This window comes from Spea bombifrons, chromosome 8 (genome assembly GCF_027358695.1).
Source record: "Spea bombifrons isolate aSpeBom1 chromosome 8, aSpeBom1.2.pri, whole genome shotgun sequence".
Classification (NCBI taxonomy): Eukaryota; Metazoa; Chordata; class Amphibia; order Anura; family Pelobatidae; genus Spea; species Spea bombifrons.
In genome coordinates this window covers 1,763,219-1,785,552 of record NC_071094.1, presented here as the reverse complement: position 1 = coordinate 1,785,552, position 22,334 = coordinate 1,763,219, and the positions used below count along the sequence as shown (strand labels likewise).

The window sequence follows — 22,334 nt, the reverse complement described above, 5'->3', positions numbered from 1 at the left end:
GCAGGTTTGTGGTCCACCATGACAGAACGGCCACATGAAACCACACGAGGATGCCACGAAACACCGCACGGTTAGCGAAGACCACCGTCCAGGCTTTGAACCCAACGCAACTCCCAGGTCAGAGCCTAATCCTGTCCTAAACCCCCGGACGTCTGACTCTGCAGAGATACACAGTCACCTTCTCAGTTAGGGCCCGGGGACAAAGCAACAGGAAGCAGACGGAAATACTTAACTCGTTTTCTCAACAAAACCCCAAAAGACGCGTTTCCTACGAACCGAAACGGACAGCAAAGTCTTACAAGACTCCTTCCACCGCTTCCGGCCGACGGACAGATGCGAGCTCCAGCGGAATACCCGTAACCCCTTCCCTGCGACGTGATAAGAGAGTTCGGTCTTTTGTTATTTAAGATTCCTTTACAGACGCGCCCGGTTTGAAAGTTCAATAACCGGTCTAATATCTCCCTCGCCCAGGGCCCTCGCAGAACGAGAGGACAAATAAGCGCATTAGGTTTAATTTGCTTGAGTGTGTGTGTGAGTGAGTGACAGAGAAAGAAAGGGGATTAATACAATTGTTCCCCTCGGGGGGGTGAAAAATACTTTCGCTCATTAACTCCTTTGCTGCTGAACCACCGGCCAGTCGGATATTTTTTTTTTTTGGACTGGAGAAGGATTCGCGTCTCTTTAGGGGTCGGAGGGCAGGGTTAAAAATGATGGCGCCCAGGAAAGCGTCTGCTGCAGCCTCCACTGGGCTGCCCTTTCTCAAAATACAGTTTTAGTTTTGTTCCCTTCCTGTGACTAGAAGGGATCAAATGTCTTTAGAAGAAAAAAAAAAGTCTATGCCTGGGGGTCTCGGCCCCCTCTGCTCTCGGTGAAACGCGTCGTCCTGTGGCCGGTGCTTTTCAGCAGACACTAGGGGACGCGGCGGAGCTAGTGTCAGGTAAGCCGTTTTCTTGCGGGGTGGTCTCCTGCGGGGGGGTTGATTGGCACGGAGAGACATCTTTGACGGAGTGTTTGCACTTTGAAGAGCCACACTGGCAGCTGAAGAGCTTACGCTTAATGTCCCAGAATCGATCCCCGTAATCAAATCTATAGGAGGGGGGGGGAAAGAAAAGTTAAAACTTAGAAAGGGAGGGAGAGCGCCGGCTCTTTATGGATATATTGATTCACAGTCAGGAGCAGAGAAATAATTGCTTACACAGCAAATCGTAACAACGTAACCCCAAACGACATTTACTTTCGCGCCCCATAGATCGGCAGACAGCACAAATCGTTCAAAGCCAATTAGGAAAGATTCTAGAGTTTAAAAGATTCCGGAATAACGCTGGGGAAGGGCGCGGGGGCCGGATTCTGCCTCCCGTCGCCCCCTTTCCTTGATGAAAGACGCTCTCACCCGATCTGCTCTCCGGCGGGAATGTGCCTGCTGCTGAAGAAGGCTATCCGGGGGAAGCGGAGGTCCTGGTGGGACATGAAGACTCGGACCGGGAGCAAGTTGGGCTCGCACAGATGATTGACGAATCTACTGATGTTGCCATAGAAACGGGCGTCTATGCAGTAAGCTTCTCCGTCCTATAGCAAAAAAATAAATACATATAAAAACACAATTTCAACTGAAATCCATGGAATCCTACAACGAAATATCATCACCGACGTAAATCACGGAATGTTCCGGATAAACGGCGTATCTCGTGGCATTCGAGTAATTCACAGGAGCCCCGAGAAGTATTTTCTTTCCGTGTACGAGATTAATCACATTATCGCGGGCGCAGAGAAAGCTGGAAGTCACGTGGCTTTAAATCACTTTCCTGATCCTGGCAAGACGGTCCGCGGAGCCAAATGGATTCATAATATCTCAGCGCCCAATTACCCGCTGCCGCCTTATTACTTCCGCCACGAGGGCCGCTCTAATTGCACGCCGCGGAAACTATTCTATCCTGGAAAATACTTTAAGATTTTTTTTTTTTATGAACATTTATCATAATATTCTGAACGGGATCCCTAAAGAGCAGTTTAATACAACGAGGTCCGGAAGGCAAATTATTTAACTGCGTTAAATCAAAAATTATTAATATTATAATCATAATAAATTATTCCTGGTCCTTTACACCTTATATTTTTTTCCTATTTTCCTTTAAGCTAAGGGCTTATATAATATTTTATTTAATAATAATAATAAATAAAATATGTATTGATCTGATAAATATTGTGGGCATGTGACACTTTGTATGGCTTGTGCCCCAAGCCCCTTTTCCATGTGAAGTCGGACACGTAGGAAAGGGAAATTGCCCGGATTTCGGCATTTGCTGTGGAATTCGTACAAACGAGGCAGCGACACCGCGCGAGACGGACGAGCCGGCTTTAATTACCACGGCGTCCGGCCCCAAGCTGAAAGATGCATTAGAAAAGGAGCCGGCCGTGCCTCCCGGACACGCTCGTAATGATGTTTAATGGATGGCCGGATTGCTCGGCGCGGTAAGCAGTCGGCGGGGAGCGGGGTCGAGGAGAGAGTCTCTGCTGGCAGCCCGCTCAGCGCAATGAGAGCGTATCAGCCCTCTCGCTAATTACATACACGTTAATGTACGTGACAGCCTCTATAACCGCTAGAGACATGTGGGGTCTGACGTCACTGGACTACAACTCCCATAATCACCTTGTGGCCACCTGCCGTCTCTTCTGGGTTTTTAGTTATTGACCAAGGGAGGGCACCGATTTATTCAATGATTAAAATTATTATTTTCTAAATATGTATTTATTTTAGACATTGCGAGTTCAATGAGGTCGTCTTAAAGCGGCCCGCGAGTCACGACCGAGGTCCCGGTGACAATCGTAAGTTACCTTGTTGTCCAGATCGAAAAGGTACGAGTCGTCTTCGCGAACGTCGGCCTCTGAATCCGAAATCAGCTCTCCGACGTACCTGTCCGAGGCGAGAGGAGGTGTCAAGAAACCGGTGATAACCCTTAACCCTTTACTCACTCCATAGTCCTCAGTCTGGACTGCGATGGTTAAAACAGCTGAGCCGCCAAATTCAGGGGAAGAGGACAGAAACGTTAACCCCGGTGAGTCAGAGACCGATGTGCCGCACCAGAACTCCAGTAAGTTAATCAAAAGCACATCCGCTAAGCGAGGCGGCATCTGCTTTGCCGGAAACCACTGCGTATCCCAATTCCCGGTTTCGTAGTTAACGCAACGTGCCAAGTTCCTACTTAATTTGCTTTATTGATCCAAAATCGTGGTTTGATAAAATTAGCCTCTGATCCAACCTCTCGTTTGAAAAGCCCGGCTTACGCGCAACGGTACGAACGCAAGCGCCTGCCGCCTGCGCAGAAATCAAGAGGGGAAGACATTTCCCGCGACGCCAGAAAGTTTACCACCAAGTACAAAGGGGTATCTACTGCTCAGTGCTTAAACAGGGCAGAGAATCTTGACTTGGGGGCAAAACAGACAGTAATTAATGTGCACCCGTCCCACCTTGTGTCTGAAACGGGAGAAGGAGAGCTTGGGGAACGGCAGAGAGAGAGCAAGGAGAAGCGCCGGGGCTCGTATCACTTACTCGCATACAAAGGTCCCCGCGGGAATGTCTTGCAGCGCACGCACGCCCCAGCCCATCGTCTTGGTGCGGTAAAGTTGTAATCGAACCCTGGAGGATAAAAACACTCTGTTTATTAAAATGTCATCAAATTTGGGATTAAATCCATACATTTTACACTGAACCAGGAACCCGGGGGTGTAAAAAACTGGCCCAAAAGCTAAAACCTTATGTCCTCATATACAATCGCGCCCGGGGCCGGCATAAGGTGTGATGTCACAGTGATGGGAATGAAAAACGTAACCCAAAGCATTTAGGCTGTCAGACAATCTATAGACCCCCGAAGCTAGGACACTTTCACAGAGAGGACCCGCGGACCGAGGCGACTCACTTCAATCCGTTCTGCACCACGCGGTTGCGACAGGTCCGCCAACAGGAGCACGCGTGGTTACATTCAAAGATAAGAGGGGGGTCCACCATGTTGAATTCCGGTAACAAGCGTCCGTCCTGCGGAGGAGAGCAACACGGCTGGTTTTCTTACCGTAGAAGACATTACAATACCTCCGACACACGTAATAAAACCTCAAAGCCAAAATAACCCCCCGGGAGGGGAGAGGATTTGGCACCTTGCATGCTTACCTTATCGTACCAGCATCTCATGCTCAGCTGGCTGCACATGCAGTTACTGGATGAACAGTCATCGACGCACACGCAGTACTGGAAGAGAAAAGAAACACGCGTGACGGGAGCTCAGTGACCCGCATAGACCGCCGGAGAGACGGAGGAGACCGGCGCGATCTCGCGGCACGCGGCGCCCTGCCGTACCTGAAGATGAGTGATGTTCCGGTCTACATTCAGAGGCGAGGTCACGCAGTTCTGCGACACGTACTTGTAGTTGGTGGGGCACGGCTCTGAATCCTCGCCGTTTATGCACGGAATGGACATGTTCTCGTAACCTCGAGATATATCCCTGTCCAAGAAATGCCAAGAAAAAAGAAGGTGAATGACGCTCTTCTGCGCAGGACTGCCCCTCACCGAGACTGCGCCCGCGGCATTTCGCCGACTCCACCGACCTGTTCACCACCTTCTCCTTGGGCGCTGGTTTCTCGGTCAGCCCGTGGCTCTTTTTCAGAGCCGCCCAGACAGGAGAGTTGAGGCTCGCGCACTCCAGCGGGGTCTCTCCTTCCTTGTTTTTCAAGCTTACGTCGGAGCCATGCGATAGGAAGAGCCTGGAACGAGACACGGCGGCCCAGGGTTACTGTATCGGTAATCACAGTCTGACGGCGGCGCGCAACAACGTAACAAGCGAACAGATACAACGCTAAACACAGTATGGACCATACCAAAACAAAAACAGGGGAACCCCGATTTAGCGTATCTAGGACTCCAGGGATGTTATAAAGTAAAAAATAAAAGCAATTTAGTAAATAACAGTACTACTCCCCATTATGCGCACCCATAGGTTACTGGCCTCTGCGCCTATCGGCTGCCGCGCCGAGCACAATATCAGGAACGCCGCGGGATCGGTTTACTCACATCACGCACTCGTAGCGGTTTTCCCGCGCGGCGATATGGAGGGGAGAGTCGCCGTGAATGTTTACGGCTCGCAGGTCACATTTGGAAGCCAGAAGGATCTCCGCGATTTCAACAGAACCAGCGAAAGCTGCCCAGTGCAGGCAAATGTTCTCCTCCTAGGAGACGGTAAGTGAAGGACGGCAGAGCGTTTTTAGCGATTGAGCACAAAGAACGTAAAGATGACCCCTTAACTACCCCGGGGGGGGGTACAGCAGCGGGAAATCTGATGCCATTACCACCCGAAGCCCCCAAGCACACGTCCCACGACACTCACGTTATCACGGATGTTGAGGTCGGCCTCGCTGGAATGTAACAGTTTGACCAGATCCACGTGCTTGTACTCCGTGGCCCAGATCATTGGCGTCCATCCTCCATCATCCTAAATGGAAATTAGAAGGGGGTAAAAGAGGGAACTCATTAAACCCTGAAGGAAAACGGCTTCCGGTGACATTTATCCAAAACCCGTTTGTCAACAAGAGATGAATAACTTTCTACGTTCTTCCAATAGCCTCGGTCACTCACTAGCGGTAAAATGTACCTGGTCACGACTCTTTACCTGACAGTTGACGTCTATTTTGTCACTGGAGAGGAGGTACTTGACCAGCTCGTAGTGACCCTTCTTGGCAGCCAAATGCAGGCACGTAGATCCCTCCGAATCCTAAAAACAGAAACAGGTCGGTCAGCGAGGAGCAGCAGGGAGGAGGAAAACCTGGGAAGCTTCAGCAAAAAGACTGAATTAACTCAGAAATATATATAAAACGAGCCAAGAACACCACGGGGGGGGGGTCTTCACCTTGGGGTCCAGCAATGCTCCTGCCCTGACAAGATACTTCACGGTCTCCAGGTGGTTGTTTTCGGCCGCGTCCATTAACGGAGTCCTTTGATCCTCTGAGGAGTTGTCCAAGTTGGCACCAGCCTGAAAGGGCAGGAAGGGACACCCGTGGGTTATCGGGGCAGGTAAGATTCAGAGCTCTGGGGAACTGGGGTCCCGGTAGCTGACCGGAGGGCCAAAGCAGGGATGTCTTTATATCCAGAGCTTTGTCTGCGTTCCCCGTGCTATGCGTAAAGCAGAGACTGGCCCTCTGAGGGCCGTTACACAATTAAGTAAACCCGGGCCACGTGTAACTGTCCGGCTACCCACCTGAACCAGCATGTGGCAGATACTGGTGTGTCCCATCTCCGCGGCCGCGTGAAGGGGCGTTCGCTTACTGTGCTGCTCCATTTTGAAGTTGGGGTCGATGCCGTCCACTGGAAAGAAAAAAAAGAAAAGAAAACACCATTAAAAACCATCAGCTTTTCTCACCGCGCCTTTGCCTGTTCGATCAATTCGATGAGGTTTTATGGTGACGTCCATCACGCCGAACAACAAGACGACGTTCAATTTTACTTTAAAAACAAATAGCCTGAAACATTGTATTCACAGCAAACAACTCTACGGAATCTCGCGTTTCTTTGTAACGGCTCCGCAAAAACAACCGAGGAATCTGTATCAGAAATCAGGCTCAGCGAGATCAGCCGTCTCAACATCTTCCTTACGGAGTTTTCGGTAGCCTCGGGAGGATGGAGGTGTATTTGTTAGTATTCTAGTGTTTTTTTGGAAGCCTGATAGGCACCACAATGGGAACAGGGCCCCCTCATCCTCATTTTTGGAGGCCGCGCTCCCTGGAGGGATATAAGACCCCTTTCTATCCTCCCTGAAGGCTTACAGGAGGGTCTGATGTCTTCTAGGGAAGGGCACCCCCCCCCCAAAAAAAAAAGTTGACAAATATTTTTAATAATAAATTAAAATTATGGTCACATGCAAAAAATGAAACAAGTGAGGGTAAAAACCCCAAAAAGTGCACCATGCAGGCCCCAGCCCTTTTGTCTAATTCATTTAATCTACTTTAATTCTCTGACCCCCCCCCCCGGTTTATATTTGTCTGCAGGCAGAGATATACGTTAGACGCTCATCGACGGCGCGGTTCGCATTCCCCTTCATTAGCGCCGCAGCTGCTGTGACCTTATTAGCGGATCCGCGGTTTGTCTGCATCAGCATTTTGCGAGTAGTAACATCGCCGCATTTACATAAAATGTCAGGACTTCTGGGAATTTAACTCCCGCAGCCCAAAAACCGCCGGGAAAAAATGGAATTAACCGTCTCTTTATACATCGTAACGGAAAAGGCAGAGATTTGGCTGCGTTTTCACCCCGGATACGACGCGAAGCGGTGAAACAATGTAGCAGCCCCGCGGCGTGGGAACCCGCTTGTCCCTTTACACTTTATCTTTAATTTATGACATTATTGAGCACATTTGGGGCTGCTTCACTCAATTAGTTTAATTACAAAAATAAAAATCAGGATGCCTGTAAGGGACAAAGCAGTTCAGGTTGCATCGATACATTCTATCTCCATCCTTTGAGGCTGTAGAGTCAATGAGCGCTTACCCAACATCATGAGGACCTTCTGAAGTTCTCCTTGGCGAGCAGAAAAATACAGCTGCTTTGGGTGGAAACGCAGCTTCTTGGGCCTGCGGAGAGAGAAGGAGCGAAAGGTTTAGCGGATAAACGCCTTTTCCACCCAACGCTCGGGGATTATGTTGCCCTCTTCAGCTCAGCGCTCATAGGACGGCTCTCACTTTTCGGAGTCCAGGGCAAGCAGGGCGCTTTCCAAGGTCTCTTTGACTTGTCCCTGGTAGAAGAACCTCCCGGAGCCGGCGGCCTCGGAGGGCTCGGAGGTTTCGCAAGTCGGCGGAGCTGGAACATCGGCTTTGTGTTCGTGCGTGGATTTCCGGATCGTGAAATCACTATGGAAACAGGAGTTTAACAAAACATCAGGGACAACCGCGCTCATCCCTTCCACTGTGTGAAAGACAATTCTGTCCGCTCTAGAAACTTTGGGGGGAAATTCTGCAGAATTCAGCAATTACCAACGGGTTCTATCGCACGCACATGAATCAGTAGCGTATTTGGTGGGGGGCACCAATACCCCACCGTCTAGTCTGTTGGCATTTTCTGAACAGACCCTCGGCTCCTCTTTTTGGGTCACTTCTTTACCTTTCTGTCGTAGTGTCTGCCTGGCCGTCCGCCGGGCTGTCTTTCTGTCCGTACATGGTGGCGCCCACCGTGGACGTGGTATCGGCCTTAGCGATGGTCACTTCTATGGCCTTGGAGGACTCTTCCCCGCAGTGGGGGCAGTAGCTGGTGTTGTTCACTCGCGTGGCGCACTCTTTGTGGAATCGGTGGGAAATGCTGGTTTCTGGTTGGCACTCCACGAAAGTCCCCTGCAGGAGGAGAACAACCGGCATCCGCTATTAAATCAAATAGCGAAACAGCTGCAAACTGGCTAAAGACACAAGTTCCGGACGGGCAGAAGGGCTTCGTTGCCCCCGGGGGTCGGGACTCACCGCCGTGCAGAAGTAGCCGCAGCCTGGACAGCACTGGTGTTTCACCATCCGGCCCCGGTGGTCCTCGCACAGCACCAGGTGCCGCACCTTGTTGGACGGCCTCATCAGCTCGTACTTTGTCACTCCGCTCGCACACCGGCTCAGCTGTGAAACCAGGGACGTGCGGTTATAAGGGAGAAGAAGCCGACGCATTTCACTCGCGTTTGCCAAACAATTACGTTTGGTTTAACCATCTAAATACCAAAAGAAACAAGCCGCCTGTGGCCTTTGGATGGTCTCCGCGGACCCCGTACCTCTTTGCCCGTGCTCTCGATGGCCATGCACTGATCCCCGGACTTCACCGTCACCTCGTCTTCCTTGGGGGTTTCCATCCGGCAGCTGCAGAGGGGAATCCCTTGAAGACCGTCCGTTTCCATGGCTTCGGCTCCATTAAACAAGTCTTTAAAAGGAAAACGTAACCGGGATTATTCACCATGACGCCACCCAAGACACCCGTCAAAATAAAAACAGTCCTGGGTTGAATGTTATGCTGGCGAGAGGTTCCTCCATTCGCCCCTAAGCCCCGATCGACCTAATGGCGATGAAACTATAGCCGGAAATCTTTATCCATACCTGGGCTACGAACCCGTCTTGCACGAGCATAGACACGATTTTATACGTCACCGAGGGGGGTCCTGCCATCCGTGTATTTTTTTGGGATGACATATACACTTTAAGTGAATTCAGTCCCCGCGGGCGAGGAGCGTGACAAAGACAATTCCGGCGAGAGCGGCGCATTCAACGCGCCCCCCGACACAAAGAGCGGCCGCTTCGTGACAGAGGAGGAGTGGATTGGATGGTAATTATGGAGATTGATCGTTAATGCGGGGAGCGGCCACCAGGGGGCAGTATAAGCGATCGCTGCGAGGTTCTGGGAGAAGCAATACCCGGAGTAATCGGATATGAAGACAGCCTCGGAGACGGGGGCCGGATTACTGAAGCTTCTGTCTGCCTTAAAACGCGCGTCCGACCAGAAGTCTTACCTACAGGCAGGTGAACCCCATTAAGAGCTTGGAGGTCGGCAGCTTGCTGGCTTAGAGTGATGAGAGGAGTTGGAGCCCCCAGCACAGTGAACAGAAGCTCCTACTGCTTAACCAACCCCCCCCCCCGCGTGCAGCTACTCAAACCACTGACTCTTTTGTAAAAATACACGGAACGCATTCACTTCCCAATTAAAACGTTTCCATAAAAGTTTTGGCCGCTGCATTCACACGATAATTCCCTTTTTCTCCCCGAATGTATACGCTCGATACGCCACACTTGATTTTACTTATCGGGCGGACAGACGGAGGAATTGCCGTTTAGTGAACGCTCACCTTTGGACTGAGGAGACAGCATCTCTTTGACTCTGAGGTCCAGGCTGTCCAGGGACACCTCCGTGTACTCCATGCTGTTTTCCTGGCTCTCGCTCCCCGCAACTACACAGGAGAAAAAAATAAAACCAGGATGTCTATTTTTGTATATATTTTTTTTTTATTTCTGGATATATTTTTCCCACCGATTGTGGAAGTTTTTATTGCCCAGCTAAGGTCGGAGCGCTGCGCTGGGTGTCTATTCCGTGGCGCGTATTCATTCTGCGCTGCCGCCGGCAGATCATTCTGTATCTACCGTCACCCTGGAGGGACATTCCCAAACCTGCAGGAAACTTACACTGCTCTCCATCTCTGCGTGTTGTAACGGAACGAACCTGCGCGGTTCGCTCTCGGATACTAACTTCTGGTTCCCCGAGGGCCAATCAGCGCAAACGTCAGAGAGACAAACAAGGGCTCTGCTAGACGTATAAAGAGTAGTTGTTACCGTGAAGGTCGTCTGGCTTCGTCTTGGTCTTCTTTTTATATTTTCTGGAGGGTTTCATACACGGGCTCCCTGCCTGGCCTCTCTTTTTCTGCTGCTTCTTCCTTAAGCTGGATTCGGAGCTCTAAAAAAAAAGGAGAAATGTTCATTTTTCTTTATAAAAAGGGCGAGATAGGCCAAGAAGGTTCAACACCCAAGAACACCGGCAAAGACCGACAAAGGACTTGAAGACACGAACGTCGAGGTGCTACATATGACTTAAATCATACTTATAACACGTCAACATCGTTCCACTTCTCTGCGTGAACCCAATAATTATGTCACATGCCTCGCTCAGCAGGACCTGTAGCAGACCTTAAATAAAAAACGGATAATTCACCCACCAGGTCAGACTCATCTCCATCATCTTCCTCCTCCAAGGACTCCATCGATTCGGCTTCTTCATCGCCTTCGGATTCCAGGTCATCCCCCTGAGAGTTAAGAAGCCGCAGCATGTATGCCATACTAGCCAAGTATACAATCGGGGGGCCACACAAATAGTGCGACCCCCCCTTGGTTTCCCTAAAGCGCTGTAAGACGGCTATACCTTCTTCACGCTGTCCGCTTCCGACGCGGTTTGCTGGGAAGCGCTCTGCTCCTCTTGGTTTTCGGAGGCAGGTGCCTCCCCGCTGTGATAATCTTCCTCTTCTGGATCCTCGGAGTATTCCTCTTCGGAATCCATATCCGCGTTTTCCCCATTGACGTGAGGGACATCGGACTCCTTCTCGCTCTGTAGGGTGGGCATGGAGGACATTATTGGGAGTTTATTTGGATATTTAAGCACTACTTTAAAAAACACTACTTTGACTCTCCCAAACCAAAACATGAGCGGTCACCTTTGGACCAGGAGAGATGTTCTTGAACATTTCCAGTACGGTTCTCTGCTTCAACACTTTGGTCTTTTTTTTGGGTACGAGGCTGTACATTCCCATCCGTCGTTTCTTCTTTCGAGACGCCACGGCAGCTGGAAGGGGGAGCCGGGAGAACCGCAAAATGTTTAATGAGACGAACCTGAAATACTCATCAATGACGTGATGGGGGGGCTGATCTGTTTTGGGGGGTTTTTCGGCGGACCTCGTAAATACCAATAAAAATAGAGTTGATTTGGAAACGGTCAACAGATCTGCTTCTGCCTTCCAAAAAAGTATGATATATAGGAGCTAGGAACGCCAAAAACTTTTTTTTGGGGAAAAATAGCCGTCGCTAATAGTGTCTAAAAACCCGTTCTTTATCGTTAACAGAGCGAGTTTTTTTTTTATCCGTTTTCTTACCCGACTGAGATTTTGCAGCGGTCGCTGAGCTCTGAGGTAGCACCTGTTGTAGCGCGGTCGAGAGGGCCAGCGGCTGCGGCTTCACACCCTCCAAACCGTTTTTGGGCGAACTCTCCTCGGATTCTTTCAGATCTGCGGGTTCTTTGGGGTCCTTGTGCATGGGCTTTAACAGAACGGGAGAAAAAAAAATAATAAAATCGGCAATCAGAGTAACCCTTCAAAGAACACGAGAAGGTGTACTAGAACGTTTTCAGGAATAAATCGGAATCGAGAACAAAGTGGATTCTTTGATGTTTTTTGGGTTCGTTTTGCCGGTTTCTGATTTGTTTTATGCTTTAAAGTGGGAAAAAGAAAGCATTGGAGAAATAATCGAATAAAATACGACTTGGAAAGCTTTGTAAATCCCGCCACCCATATTACCGAATTGCTGCCGGTCTTCGGCATGGTTTTCCGCGCTCTGTGAACTTTCGAGTCGGAGAGAGAGGCATCGAGCTGCTTGACCGCCTCGTCCTTGGCAGGGTCTCCGGTTTGAGGTGGTGCGGGGGATGGTACGGGGGTCACGTACACGCTGGGCGCCGTCTTCACTCTATTGGCGGATCCCGGGAGGGTTTTGGCGGCGTGGCCGCTAAGGGGAGAGGAACTGGAAGTCCTTAAAGGCTGCTCGACGGCAGCGGTTTTGCTTAAAATGTAGCCGTTGCTCCCGACTACAGAGGCTTGCATGGGATTGTTGGATTTCAGGGGGTCTCGTTCGCAGACGCCATTCTCTGCCACCCAGCAGCTTTTAAAAGTAGAGTCCTGGTGAGGCAGTTTCGGGCTGTCTTGCCCCCCAAGCGGGTTTAAAGCGTGGCGGTCCTGAGTTTCGCTATGTTCGCATGAACCGTTGGTATCACTCGCCTTGTCTGGAAGATTTTCATCCCCAGCCATGGCATCGGTTACTGAAGAAGAAGAAGAAAAGGGAAATCAGCCCAATACAACACGAGAAGAAGATATCAGATACTGAAGCCTATAATAACAATGTAACTAAACGGCGCGCTTGTAAGATTATTTTCTCACCTTCCTCTTTGCTGCTGGAAATATCTTTCAACAAATCCGTCTTGAGAAACGCATCCACCTTACCGGCTCCTACTCTCTGTAAACCAGAAAGAACAATAACGTTTTAGGATACAATGAAACAATTCAATCCTTATCTTCCATACACATGGCAGAACCCCAAGGAGCCAACGAGAGAGACGCGAGGGCCAAATTCCACCCCTCGTCGCCAGTTTGAAATGCCACGAGCTAAAAATACAGCCGGCGCCCAACGTAGGACCCCAAGAACGCAAACCTCACCCTTGGCAGGTAGGTTGGGATCTTAATGCTACATTTTAACCTCACGATGGACCCCAGAAAATAGCCGCTTTTAGATAATTCATGGAATTTGTCGCCCTGTTAGCAGCAGAGCCTCAGAAACATTGTTTGAGCCGCATTTACTTAAGATATTTTAATAAATGTTTTAAAGCATTCATTGAACTCGTTACATGCCGGATGCCGTGAACATCAGACCGCGCGGCGCTAGCCGGGCCGCCGAAGATCTTAGACACCGACCGAGTTCAACCGACGGATGGTCCTCGACGGAGCCCACAAGCTTAAAAGGCTTATATTTGCACGCAGTTTTCTCTGACGGTTGCCCGAGGCCAGCCTTTGCCGGCATAAACCCCGTCCCGGCTTCTTCAAGGAGTCAAAGAATTAGATTGATGAAGTTGATCAGACTGCAACAGATCCAGCGACATCGATACAAAACGATGGACCCCGCTCAACATGAACGGGAAGCTCTCCGGAGAGAAAGGAGCTGCAAACACGCAGGGTATCCCGCATCGGGGTCTGTCCGTCATGGGCAGATATGAGTCTGTTTGAGATCCAAAAAGGTCGGAGAAAGAAAGTCCGGTGCCAGGGAGCTGAAGATAATTCCGATACAAAGTGGCTTACGTCTTCCTTTTAGCCCGCGTGGCAACACGACGTTCCAACGTACTTATTTTACTCTCCTTTTCCTTGCCGCCTTTAGAAACGCAATTAATGGCTAAAAGTAAATCAAATTAAAAAAAGGCACCATACCTGCTGATTTATGTTTAAGTCTAGAAGCAGTCATGTGACCCGTCCGACCCAAATCCCAGAGACGAAATATATTTTCCATTGACGCCTAGCAAAGTCAAGAACGTTTGACGGTGCATTTAAAAATAAAATTAAAAAAACACAGCCTCTTCTTTAAATAAGATGAAGAGCCGAGGCAATCTTACCCAAGAGACGAGCCAACTGTCTACATCTCCCGACCCTGCAAGGGAAGACGGACCTTCAGCTAAAGAGACAGCTCTCCCCCCAAGCTGTGACCACGGCAGATCCAAAGATCCTTCCACACGATCGGTGATCTCAGACACAAACACCTGAATTTCTTAGACCGACGCGGCCAGGTCCGGCTCGACCGGCCTACGAGGCTCCGTTTAAAGCCCAAACGGCTTCTACGTGGGATACGCGTCCTCTCCGTGTCTTTGCAAAATGATGACCATGCTATAAATAAGAGGGGGCAATCGCACGCACAATTGCCCCAAACCTGCACACTGCTAAACACCAACCCCACATGATCCATGCCACCCAACCATTTTGGTCAGCTGACTGTACATTTAATCCCCCCCTCCCCCCACTTCCCTGCACAACTTGCTGCTGCAACTTTCCTGTATGAAGCCATACCTTCTTATCTCCCCCCAAGAGGCAAAAGTTCCCTCCTGCCCTCTTTCCACCAGGCACCCATTAGCAGGCTTGTGATTGGCAGTGTGTGTGGGGGGGTGAAGCACAGCACCCTCCAAAAGAAAATGTCGGCCGACAGCAGACCCAACAAAAGCCAACAGCACGGCAGCGTCTGCTTTCACAATAAGAGTCCCTGCTGCCTTCTTCTGACGGCCGTCCTACATTCAATGCACGGTGATTAGCAGGGCTTCTCGAGGCTCAAGCACATGGAACCGGCTAAAAAACAGAAGCTCGCTGGAGATCTGATCTCCAGAAACTTCATCAAAATTAGTCTGATGATCAGAATCAAAAGAACAAAAGCCACCAACGTGATGATCTTCCCTTACAAATAAAAAACAAAACATTAAAAACACAGAACCAAGAGTATCCAGCAGTATGTAGGGATTAGGGGGGATTTTAATTGGGACGGAAACGCGTAGACGGCGCAGGATCAATAGCAAACCCAAGGGGAGAAACTGGGACCACCAACAAAGGGTCAGCCGAGACCAGACATCGGGTGTTTTATGAATACCTCAAGATATAACAAACAGATGTTTTTCCCCAAAATGATTTCTTAATTTGGGGCTCTAATTCATAGCAGCACAAATGCCGAAGTATTTTAATCATTCCCAACAAAATGAATCCTGAGACTCGATACAGTTACAGAGAGCCGCGGGTCATCAGGACTGGATAGAGAGGAGAAGATCCCTGGGATGGAATGCAAGGGTGTTACTGCTAGTTAATAATCTCGTGGTTTAACCCATGGATTTCTGGCCTACAAAACAATTTTACTGGATTTAAAAAAAATATATATATATTTATCTATACATTTATTGGCACTCCCTTCAGCTTGGTTAAGGGACATCCTTGGAGTATAATCCAAGGTTCAACAGGAAAGTTACTAGCAGGGTGCGAAGGGTTACTAGGTGTTTTTTTGACCCATCTGCCAGATTTTCCCAATACGATTGAGTGGAAATTCTAGTCCTGATAACATAGGAATCCATGTTACAGGGTAAAAGGTTGCCCGGGGTCATAGGAAAGGTGGGGATGAAGGGTGGGCAACGCAAGGCCAGATTAGAGATTCCACTTCCATTGCCCTCAACATTTGTACCTGCGAGACTTGTAAAGACTCGTAATACACGAGCTTCTTCAAGAAACAAGTATTATGTTAATTCCACCCCAGCTACGCACTATTTGTTTTGACTTCTGCAAATAACAGTGTCTTGAAGTGAAATCGAACCAACGGCAAACGCGAGGTCGGGTTACAAAGAACGTTGTGGCCCCTAGGAACGTATCAGAAGATACAATGTGGTCCCCGTACCGGAACTCCGACTTCCCATTATCTCAGAATACTGAATAAGCCAGATTGTTCTTCTAGATCCTAGACTTATTTTCTATTTCTCTGTATTCTGAAGTGATAGCAAAGGAGAGTCAAACGCCATATGGTGCTTTAGCAAAAATTATTTTAAAAGAATCTTCCAGGAAAGGCCGAGGAATTGACCAGGCCGGTCATCGTCCCCGTCTGCCAAGGCATTGTGGGAGATGTAGTCCACCATCGCTGGAGAGCCAAAGTCCAGCCATCCCTGTTCTAAGGATACTGTCCACAGACGGTAAGAAGATAATGAAGCCGTCGCATGGAGACCACTCGTGGTAGAATTTAGACCGAGAAATCCACATGACGCAGGTTCAATGCTGCATCTACCTCGTGCTCCGAAATCCACTTCTGTTGCCCTCAAGACCCCGCAACCCCAAAGCCACCCCTTAAAAAAAAAAAATAATCTCCCCACAAAGGAAACAAAAAGTATAGTGGGTGAAATAAAAGGTCTAAGGAAGGAGAAGGCTTCAGAGAGCCAGACAACAGGTTGGCTTCAGACCAACCTGATAAGAATGAATCATTGCAGCAAAGACATTACAGACGGCTCCCCTCCCATGGGTCTCGGATCATGCGCTGAAAAAAGGATACAGAGACAGGACACTCCAGGTGCGGAATCGCAGGCCGAGGCCTACAGGGCCAATCCCTCAAGAACCCTTTCTGCTCTGTCATTAAAATGAAGCCTGGTCTTTTTTTTCCCTTCAATCCCAAGGATTGCAATGAATTAGATCATCCTTTCCCATCCACCTCCCCCTACAGGCTTGTCGTGAGCATGCTCTGCGAACACACAGCTACTTCCTCACTGCATTGTTTATGAGCTTGGTGACCCTTTCAAGTTGTATCTGACAGCAACAATGTAACCGTCTGTTGCAAGCGTTAGGAGGAGGACTCAGAAGCCTTGGCCTTCACCTAGAACCTTTCAGAACGTTGGGCTTCTCCCATGGAACCATAAAGGATCCAACAAACACAATCTTCTGTTTTTTGGGGTTTTTTTTATGAAACGCTCCTCTTCTGGCAAAGGCCTACTGGGTTAATCGACACAAAAGGCAGATTTACACACAGAAGTAGGATAAGGGCGAACCTTTAACACCTACACAAGGAGATTGCGGACAGTCTCTAAACTGCCACACACTGGGTGATCACACCCAGAGAACGGGCATCAAACACGGGACATTCTACATATTTACTACTTATATAGGGCCATCATATACAATAGTCTCATGGAAAGCTTTGCCAGGGGATACCAGGCCTAGATAACGGCCATTGTGGGAGCCGTGCAGAGGCTGCCTATGGGTAATGAGAATTACAGTACTTCAGCTGCCTGCCAGAGACCTACTGGCCAGCCGCGGTTATGTATCTTGGCTACAGAGCCATCACGACGTACGTCCAAAGGTCTTCTTCCCTTTCAGCAATTCCAAGGCCCCCCTCTTCACCGTATTGCGTAAAAACTCTTCAGTTTACAGCCCGTCGCTTTTTGGTTTTGTGTCGCAATTCAAATACAATTCTTGAAACAATTAGAATAATGCAAATGCCCCATTGTGGAAACAAAAGGGGATCTATTAGATTTCCACACATCCAACATGCGCAAACTAGGCATTGTTCTCGGTTATACTGCCCCGAAGTAATGTCAGCAGAAGAGCCCAAGGGGGTTATTCCCCTCGTGTAGAAGAAAACGAAATAAAGACTTGTGTGCAGTCAGCTCTGAGAGTAAAGACAACCGGCTGGTCCACAAAACCCACACAGGGACGAAAAACCACAAGAAGGTCCCCCCAAGCTGCTTGGATACAGCTGAGTTTTACTTAATACTTCCGCCTGGGGTTCCATTATTTTTAGTTTGTACAGAGGGGCCGGTGAAGCCGACGGACGCTCCCGTATCAGACCGAGCCCTGCGTGCCGGCGGGTGATAGCCGAGCTGGCCACAAAGCCTGAACGTTCGGAGACGGTTGGTGACAAATTCAAACATCTCAATGGCCGTGTCTGTAGCCAAATGATAACGCCGTCAGAAGAGAGGTGGGGAAGGGGGACGAGACGATGGAGGGCACCGGGAAAACAACATGAAAGCGGGGGATACAAAACCACTAAGGACAGCAGGACGGATCCAGAGACGGGGAAACAGCTTGTCTTCGTTTCCAGTTAGACCGCTTTTTAACCCTCTTTTGGCTGGATCTCTTTACTAGTAACAGGAGAACGAAACATTCACATACACTACATACATATCCTATAAATCACAGCTGCTCTTACACGCTACGCAGGCTTCCATTATGGAATCACGCTATAGAAAGTACAACTTAAGACTCGAAAGCACTAAACGATCACTCGTTACAATTCTGACGTCCGCATTTAGACCCAACGCGAGCAGTTACCAATAGATACATTTCCGATAATTCCTCATCTACTTACTCGTGCAGCGCCTTTCCAAATAACCCACCGGTTCAGGGACATTTTCCTAAATGCCGGACTTCACGGCCGCTGTTGACCAAAGTGTAGGAAGCCGTATTATCAAGACAATAGTAAAAACAATGCATGCTGGGAACCTGGGATCTTTTAAGTCCAGGTTTGGACTAATTTATGCAAAAATGCAAGATTAAGGCAGGAAATGCTAGGGGCTTCAAAAAGAAATAAACTAGTTGGAGCTACGCGTAAGGACTCAGCGAGACCTGGTCAGGAGACGGCCAACGCTCACCGACGTTGGCAGCTGCTTCTTAAACCCAGATCTGTAGGGGCCGCTCATTGTTACTGCGAGAAAAGAAGCAAAAGAACGAGTTTCCACGAGAGCCACTTACACAAAACAGGCTTTAAAACAGAACTTTTGGCTGGAAAAGTTACGAGAACAGAACGGCGGAATATAAAAGCCGGTGAACCGGGGTGGTGGTGGGGGGGCAGACCCCGGTAATCTCTAGATTTGGGGGCAAACGGTGTCACCTGGATTATTGCAAACAGTCTTGGAGGAGAACTCAAAGCAAGAGGAGCGAGTGATCCAGATGCTGGGTGAGCCGGCGTGAGATGGAGCTCCCCCTGCTGATAGACCAAGCAACGAGGACACCATTTCACTTCTCCGCAGCCATTTCATGCAATGCAGACTCTGCAGGGGCAACGGCCGATGGGGGGGGGAACAGACAGGGGCTTTGGGGTTTATCACAGAAACCCACATGGACCTCGAAAGGCCTTAAAAGCCAACAGGGGGACCTAATGATATTAACAGTCCTGCTTTTGATTAGAGTTTCATGCGATGGGCCCGGGGGGGGGGGGTTAAGATCTGGATACAGTATAAACAAATGGCAGTATGTAGGATTCCTAGAGGTATCACTGATCAAGGGGGATAGAGACCCGAAAGCACAGAGCACATGCCTTTCAGTAACAGAGCAGGCAGGACACCGCAGATAATGGGGGGATAACTACTAAACAGCAAAATAACGCAGCTTAAGGAAAGCCAGGAGCGCCGAGCAGCCATAGACCGGACTCCTGGCTAATTAGTCTAGCATGAAACATGGAATATTTAGAACCGACAGCTCCAAGGACAGCCGGAACGGTTAACTACAATACTCATGATGCGTCCTTAAGGCTGGAGGAGCATCATAGGAATTGTAGTCTACGGCAGTTGAATTTGAATATAATCCAATAAAAAAAAAAGTTCACTTTGTTGGCGAAAAACAGCAACAATAAAAACACGGTGGAGAATTACAAAGAAACTGGCAACTTGAGGCATTAACCCATTCCGACTTAAAGCGAAGGCCAGTCGGGGTGAGAAAAATAAATTGCACACACATAGGACAGAAAATTGCTAAAAAATATCCATAAAGTGCAAAAATATGCATATATTTGGGGCACCGTCCCTCGGCTGGTAGAATAACGGAGTAGGAGGTGGTATCCATGAAATGCCATGGAGATTGCTGGCAGAAGACGGTCTTATGCCCTACTTTTTCAAACATATACATAATTAAGGACCGAGCGCTACCGCCGCCCAAGAAAAGAGTGAGAAAATGCAATCTGGCTGGTAAAAAAATGCAGATTTAAAGGGACAGCGCGCATGGAAGGGTACAAGCCCCAACCCTGTAATGTGTATCACGTGTATTTCCCCCAAAACAAAGGGAGAGATATCCACACCCCAGCGTGCAACTCCGCTTACACAACAGATCCACCACGACATTCGCTATGCTTCTCCTCGCCCCGTTCCTCCTAGATTGTAAGCTCTTGCGAGCAGGGCCCTCTTTCCCCTCTGTTTTGGATTGTTTTACCCTTATATTCCCCTTGAATATAACGTATTGTAAGACGTTCTGCGGGAATTGTTGGCGCGATATTAATAACAGATAATACTGGACGCGATGATCAATACAGAGACTGGAGATGGTTACGATGTAGAGAACAATAAACATTATAGAAGAACCTATTTGGCAGGGGTGGGAAAATAATTCATAAGACAAAAGCGTAACCACGCTCGGGCAAAATCCAGATTGATTGTGGTTTTGCTTTGGCGGTTGAAGTCTATAAAATTCAAGAGAAATCCTTTGAGACGTAGATTATCTCAGAAAGACTTCAAAAACTCAACATCTACGAGCTGAGAACGCGTCCCACCTCCGGGAAGCCCGGGCGTTACTATCCGCCTGATCTGCGGCTACAACGTAACAAAAGCAGAGACCCCGGAACCACAACATTCCGAGCTCGCGGAACGCGGGAGCGAGGAGCCACGGCCAACGAGAAGCCGTCTACATTCTAGAACAGTTTGGTGACAAAGGAAAGAGCGCAAGTAGCCTACAACCCAAGCTGAGAGGAACAATGCTGGCCACAAGCGGCCCTCACTCGGCTCTGTGATGCGGCCCTCGGTTGGGTGACCCGGAATGATTGTGATTTCTTTGCCAGCCCCAGATAAATAGCCTTCCCGGAAAGCGTGAGCAGTATATACAGGCCTGCGGGAGTCAGCGAACGTGCTCTGCTCGCAATTCCTCTTCCTTGGTCCACAAAAGCTTCTGCAGAGTCACATGACCCGGCTCCCTCTATAGGTAACTTAAAGCAGGCATGCTCCGGAAACCGGCCGGGAAGCCACAAAAGAGACAGCCACTGGGGCCAACACAAAAAAACAAGCAAAAAAACAGCGGAGACCAAGGACAGCTCAAGTTTTTTTTTTGTTTTTTTTTGTTAAAACCATCTACAGATCGTTATCTTGGGGTCGCTTCTCAGTCCATTTCCAGAAAGCTGATGCAAGGCATGGGTTAATGCAACCAAAACTGGGCAAACTGTGTTTTAAAAAAAAAAATATTCTTATTATTTTTAGCAGTCGCTGTGAAATCCAAGCATATTGCAGCACGGTTTCCCCCCCCCGACACGTGGGGGTGACATTCAACTTCAAAAAGGTGGGCTTTTCCTGAATGCCAGCCGGCCTACACTCTTACGACTTAAAAGCATCATTTATCCATCGCAAGCAAAGACGTCACTTCAATAACACATCTAAAGCCCTCGCCTGAAAAAGGGGGGGACAAAATAATAGCCCCATAATAAAGACCCATAAACCATCCATAGTGACCTTGCAGGTGACCTCTGAATATACATACTCATGTTAATATTTAAATTGTCTTATTTACAGCCACCGTCTCCTATTGTAACAGCGCTACAGAGTCTGTTGGCGATATATAAATTTAACGTAACTAGTCAGAAATGTAATTAAAAAAAGTGTTACTGTAAATAAGGCTTTTGTACTCCTTATCCGTATTCTCGGCGGCGGTGAGTAACTAGCTTTGGGGGATACACAGTAGCCAAATAACAAAACTCTTCCCAACTGTACCTGAAGCAGTCGCTACGCAGTAACAAAGGGTTAACAAAAGGAGATACAACAAAGCGAATATGACGTTTCTAATAATCCCATGCGCCATTAAGGGAGGATAATGTGTCTGTACATTTTCTGCGTGAATAAGGAGGCAGTTGGGAGACGGAGAACGAGAATATCTTAAATGGTTTCCCGCCTCATTATCTATATGAAGCCGGCCAAATTCAACACGCGGGGAGCGATCCGAAATAAAGCGGTACAAGTCGCTCCTAAACTTTCCAGAACTTTCGTGTCTCAAGACTTATTACTTTGTATTTGTATCCATTTTATTAATATTGTGCCCCACAATTCTGTTGTTGGAGTCAAAGAACTGGACAAAGGATCCCGGAAGAGCTGCGACACAGCGTCAGAAATAAAATTATAAACCCAGTCGAGGCCAATTCTTACCCAACTGGTTACAAAGGAACCCAGATATTCCAAAGATAAAATACACGCAACATAGTAACTAGAATCCAAAAATAGCAAAAAACATTCGTTAACAAGAAATACTCAATATATTTTGTTATCAACTCGTTAACCGGGGCTATTAGGGAAAAGAATTCTTGATCTTCACAAATGAAATCAAAGATTCAAGGAGGACCCCAAACCATTGGCATCTGGAAGCCCACCCGGGACATTGTAGATGGGACACACGTTGCCTATCCGAGAAAGCTGGTCAACCGGCAGACCTCAAAGGAGATTCCGGAGAAGAAAATAGAACTTTATGGATTGCGTTTCCAATTTTATGAAGAATCGTCCTAGTCCAAGCATTGAGGCCATC

The 22,334-nt window shown here is 48.6% G+C and overlaps 1 protein-coding gene across 1 annotated transcript in view; it reads right to left on the bottom strand.

Annotated features, from left to right (window-relative positions):
- Positions 1-72: 72 nt before the first annotated feature.
- EHMT1 (euchromatic histone lysine methyltransferase 1) overlaps positions 73-22,334 on the bottom strand; it is a 30,580-nt gene continuing 8,318 nt past the window's right edge. Inside the window, exons 2-27 of the mRNA XM_053473031.1 lie at positions 12,681-12,756; positions 12,048-12,562; positions 11,628-11,790; positions 11,193-11,320; positions 10,904-11,086; positions 10,701-10,787; positions 10,321-10,441; positions 9,840-9,941; positions 8,778-8,923; positions 8,485-8,628; positions 8,135-8,361; positions 7,717-7,884; positions 7,526-7,608; positions 6,240-6,346; positions 5,892-6,014; positions 5,637-5,756; positions 5,373-5,477; positions 5,060-5,214; positions 4,597-4,752; positions 4,349-4,493; positions 4,163-4,240; positions 3,915-4,030; positions 3,548-3,634; positions 2,833-2,911; positions 1,391-1,566; positions 73-1,086 (exon numbers count right to left, since the gene is read on the bottom strand). Coding sequence (XP_053329006.1) covers positions 900-1,086; positions 1,391-1,566; positions 2,833-2,911; positions 3,548-3,634; positions 3,915-4,030; positions 4,163-4,240; positions 4,349-4,493; positions 4,597-4,752; positions 5,060-5,214; positions 5,373-5,477; positions 5,637-5,756; positions 5,892-6,014; positions 6,240-6,346; positions 7,526-7,608; positions 7,717-7,884; positions 8,135-8,361; positions 8,485-8,628; positions 8,778-8,923; positions 9,840-9,941; positions 10,321-10,441; positions 10,701-10,787; positions 10,904-11,086; positions 11,193-11,320; positions 11,628-11,790; positions 12,048-12,562; positions 12,681-12,756 — 3,777 coding nt within the window. The 3' untranslated portion in view covers positions 73-899. The remainder of the gene's footprint in view (positions 1,087-1,390; positions 1,567-2,832; positions 2,912-3,547; positions 3,635-3,914; positions 4,031-4,162; positions 4,241-4,348; positions 4,494-4,596; positions 4,753-5,059; positions 5,215-5,372; positions 5,478-5,636; positions 5,757-5,891; positions 6,015-6,239; positions 6,347-7,525; positions 7,609-7,716; positions 7,885-8,134; positions 8,362-8,484; positions 8,629-8,777; positions 8,924-9,839; positions 9,942-10,320; positions 10,442-10,700; positions 10,788-10,903; positions 11,087-11,192; positions 11,321-11,627; positions 11,791-12,047; positions 12,563-12,680; positions 12,757-22,334) is intronic.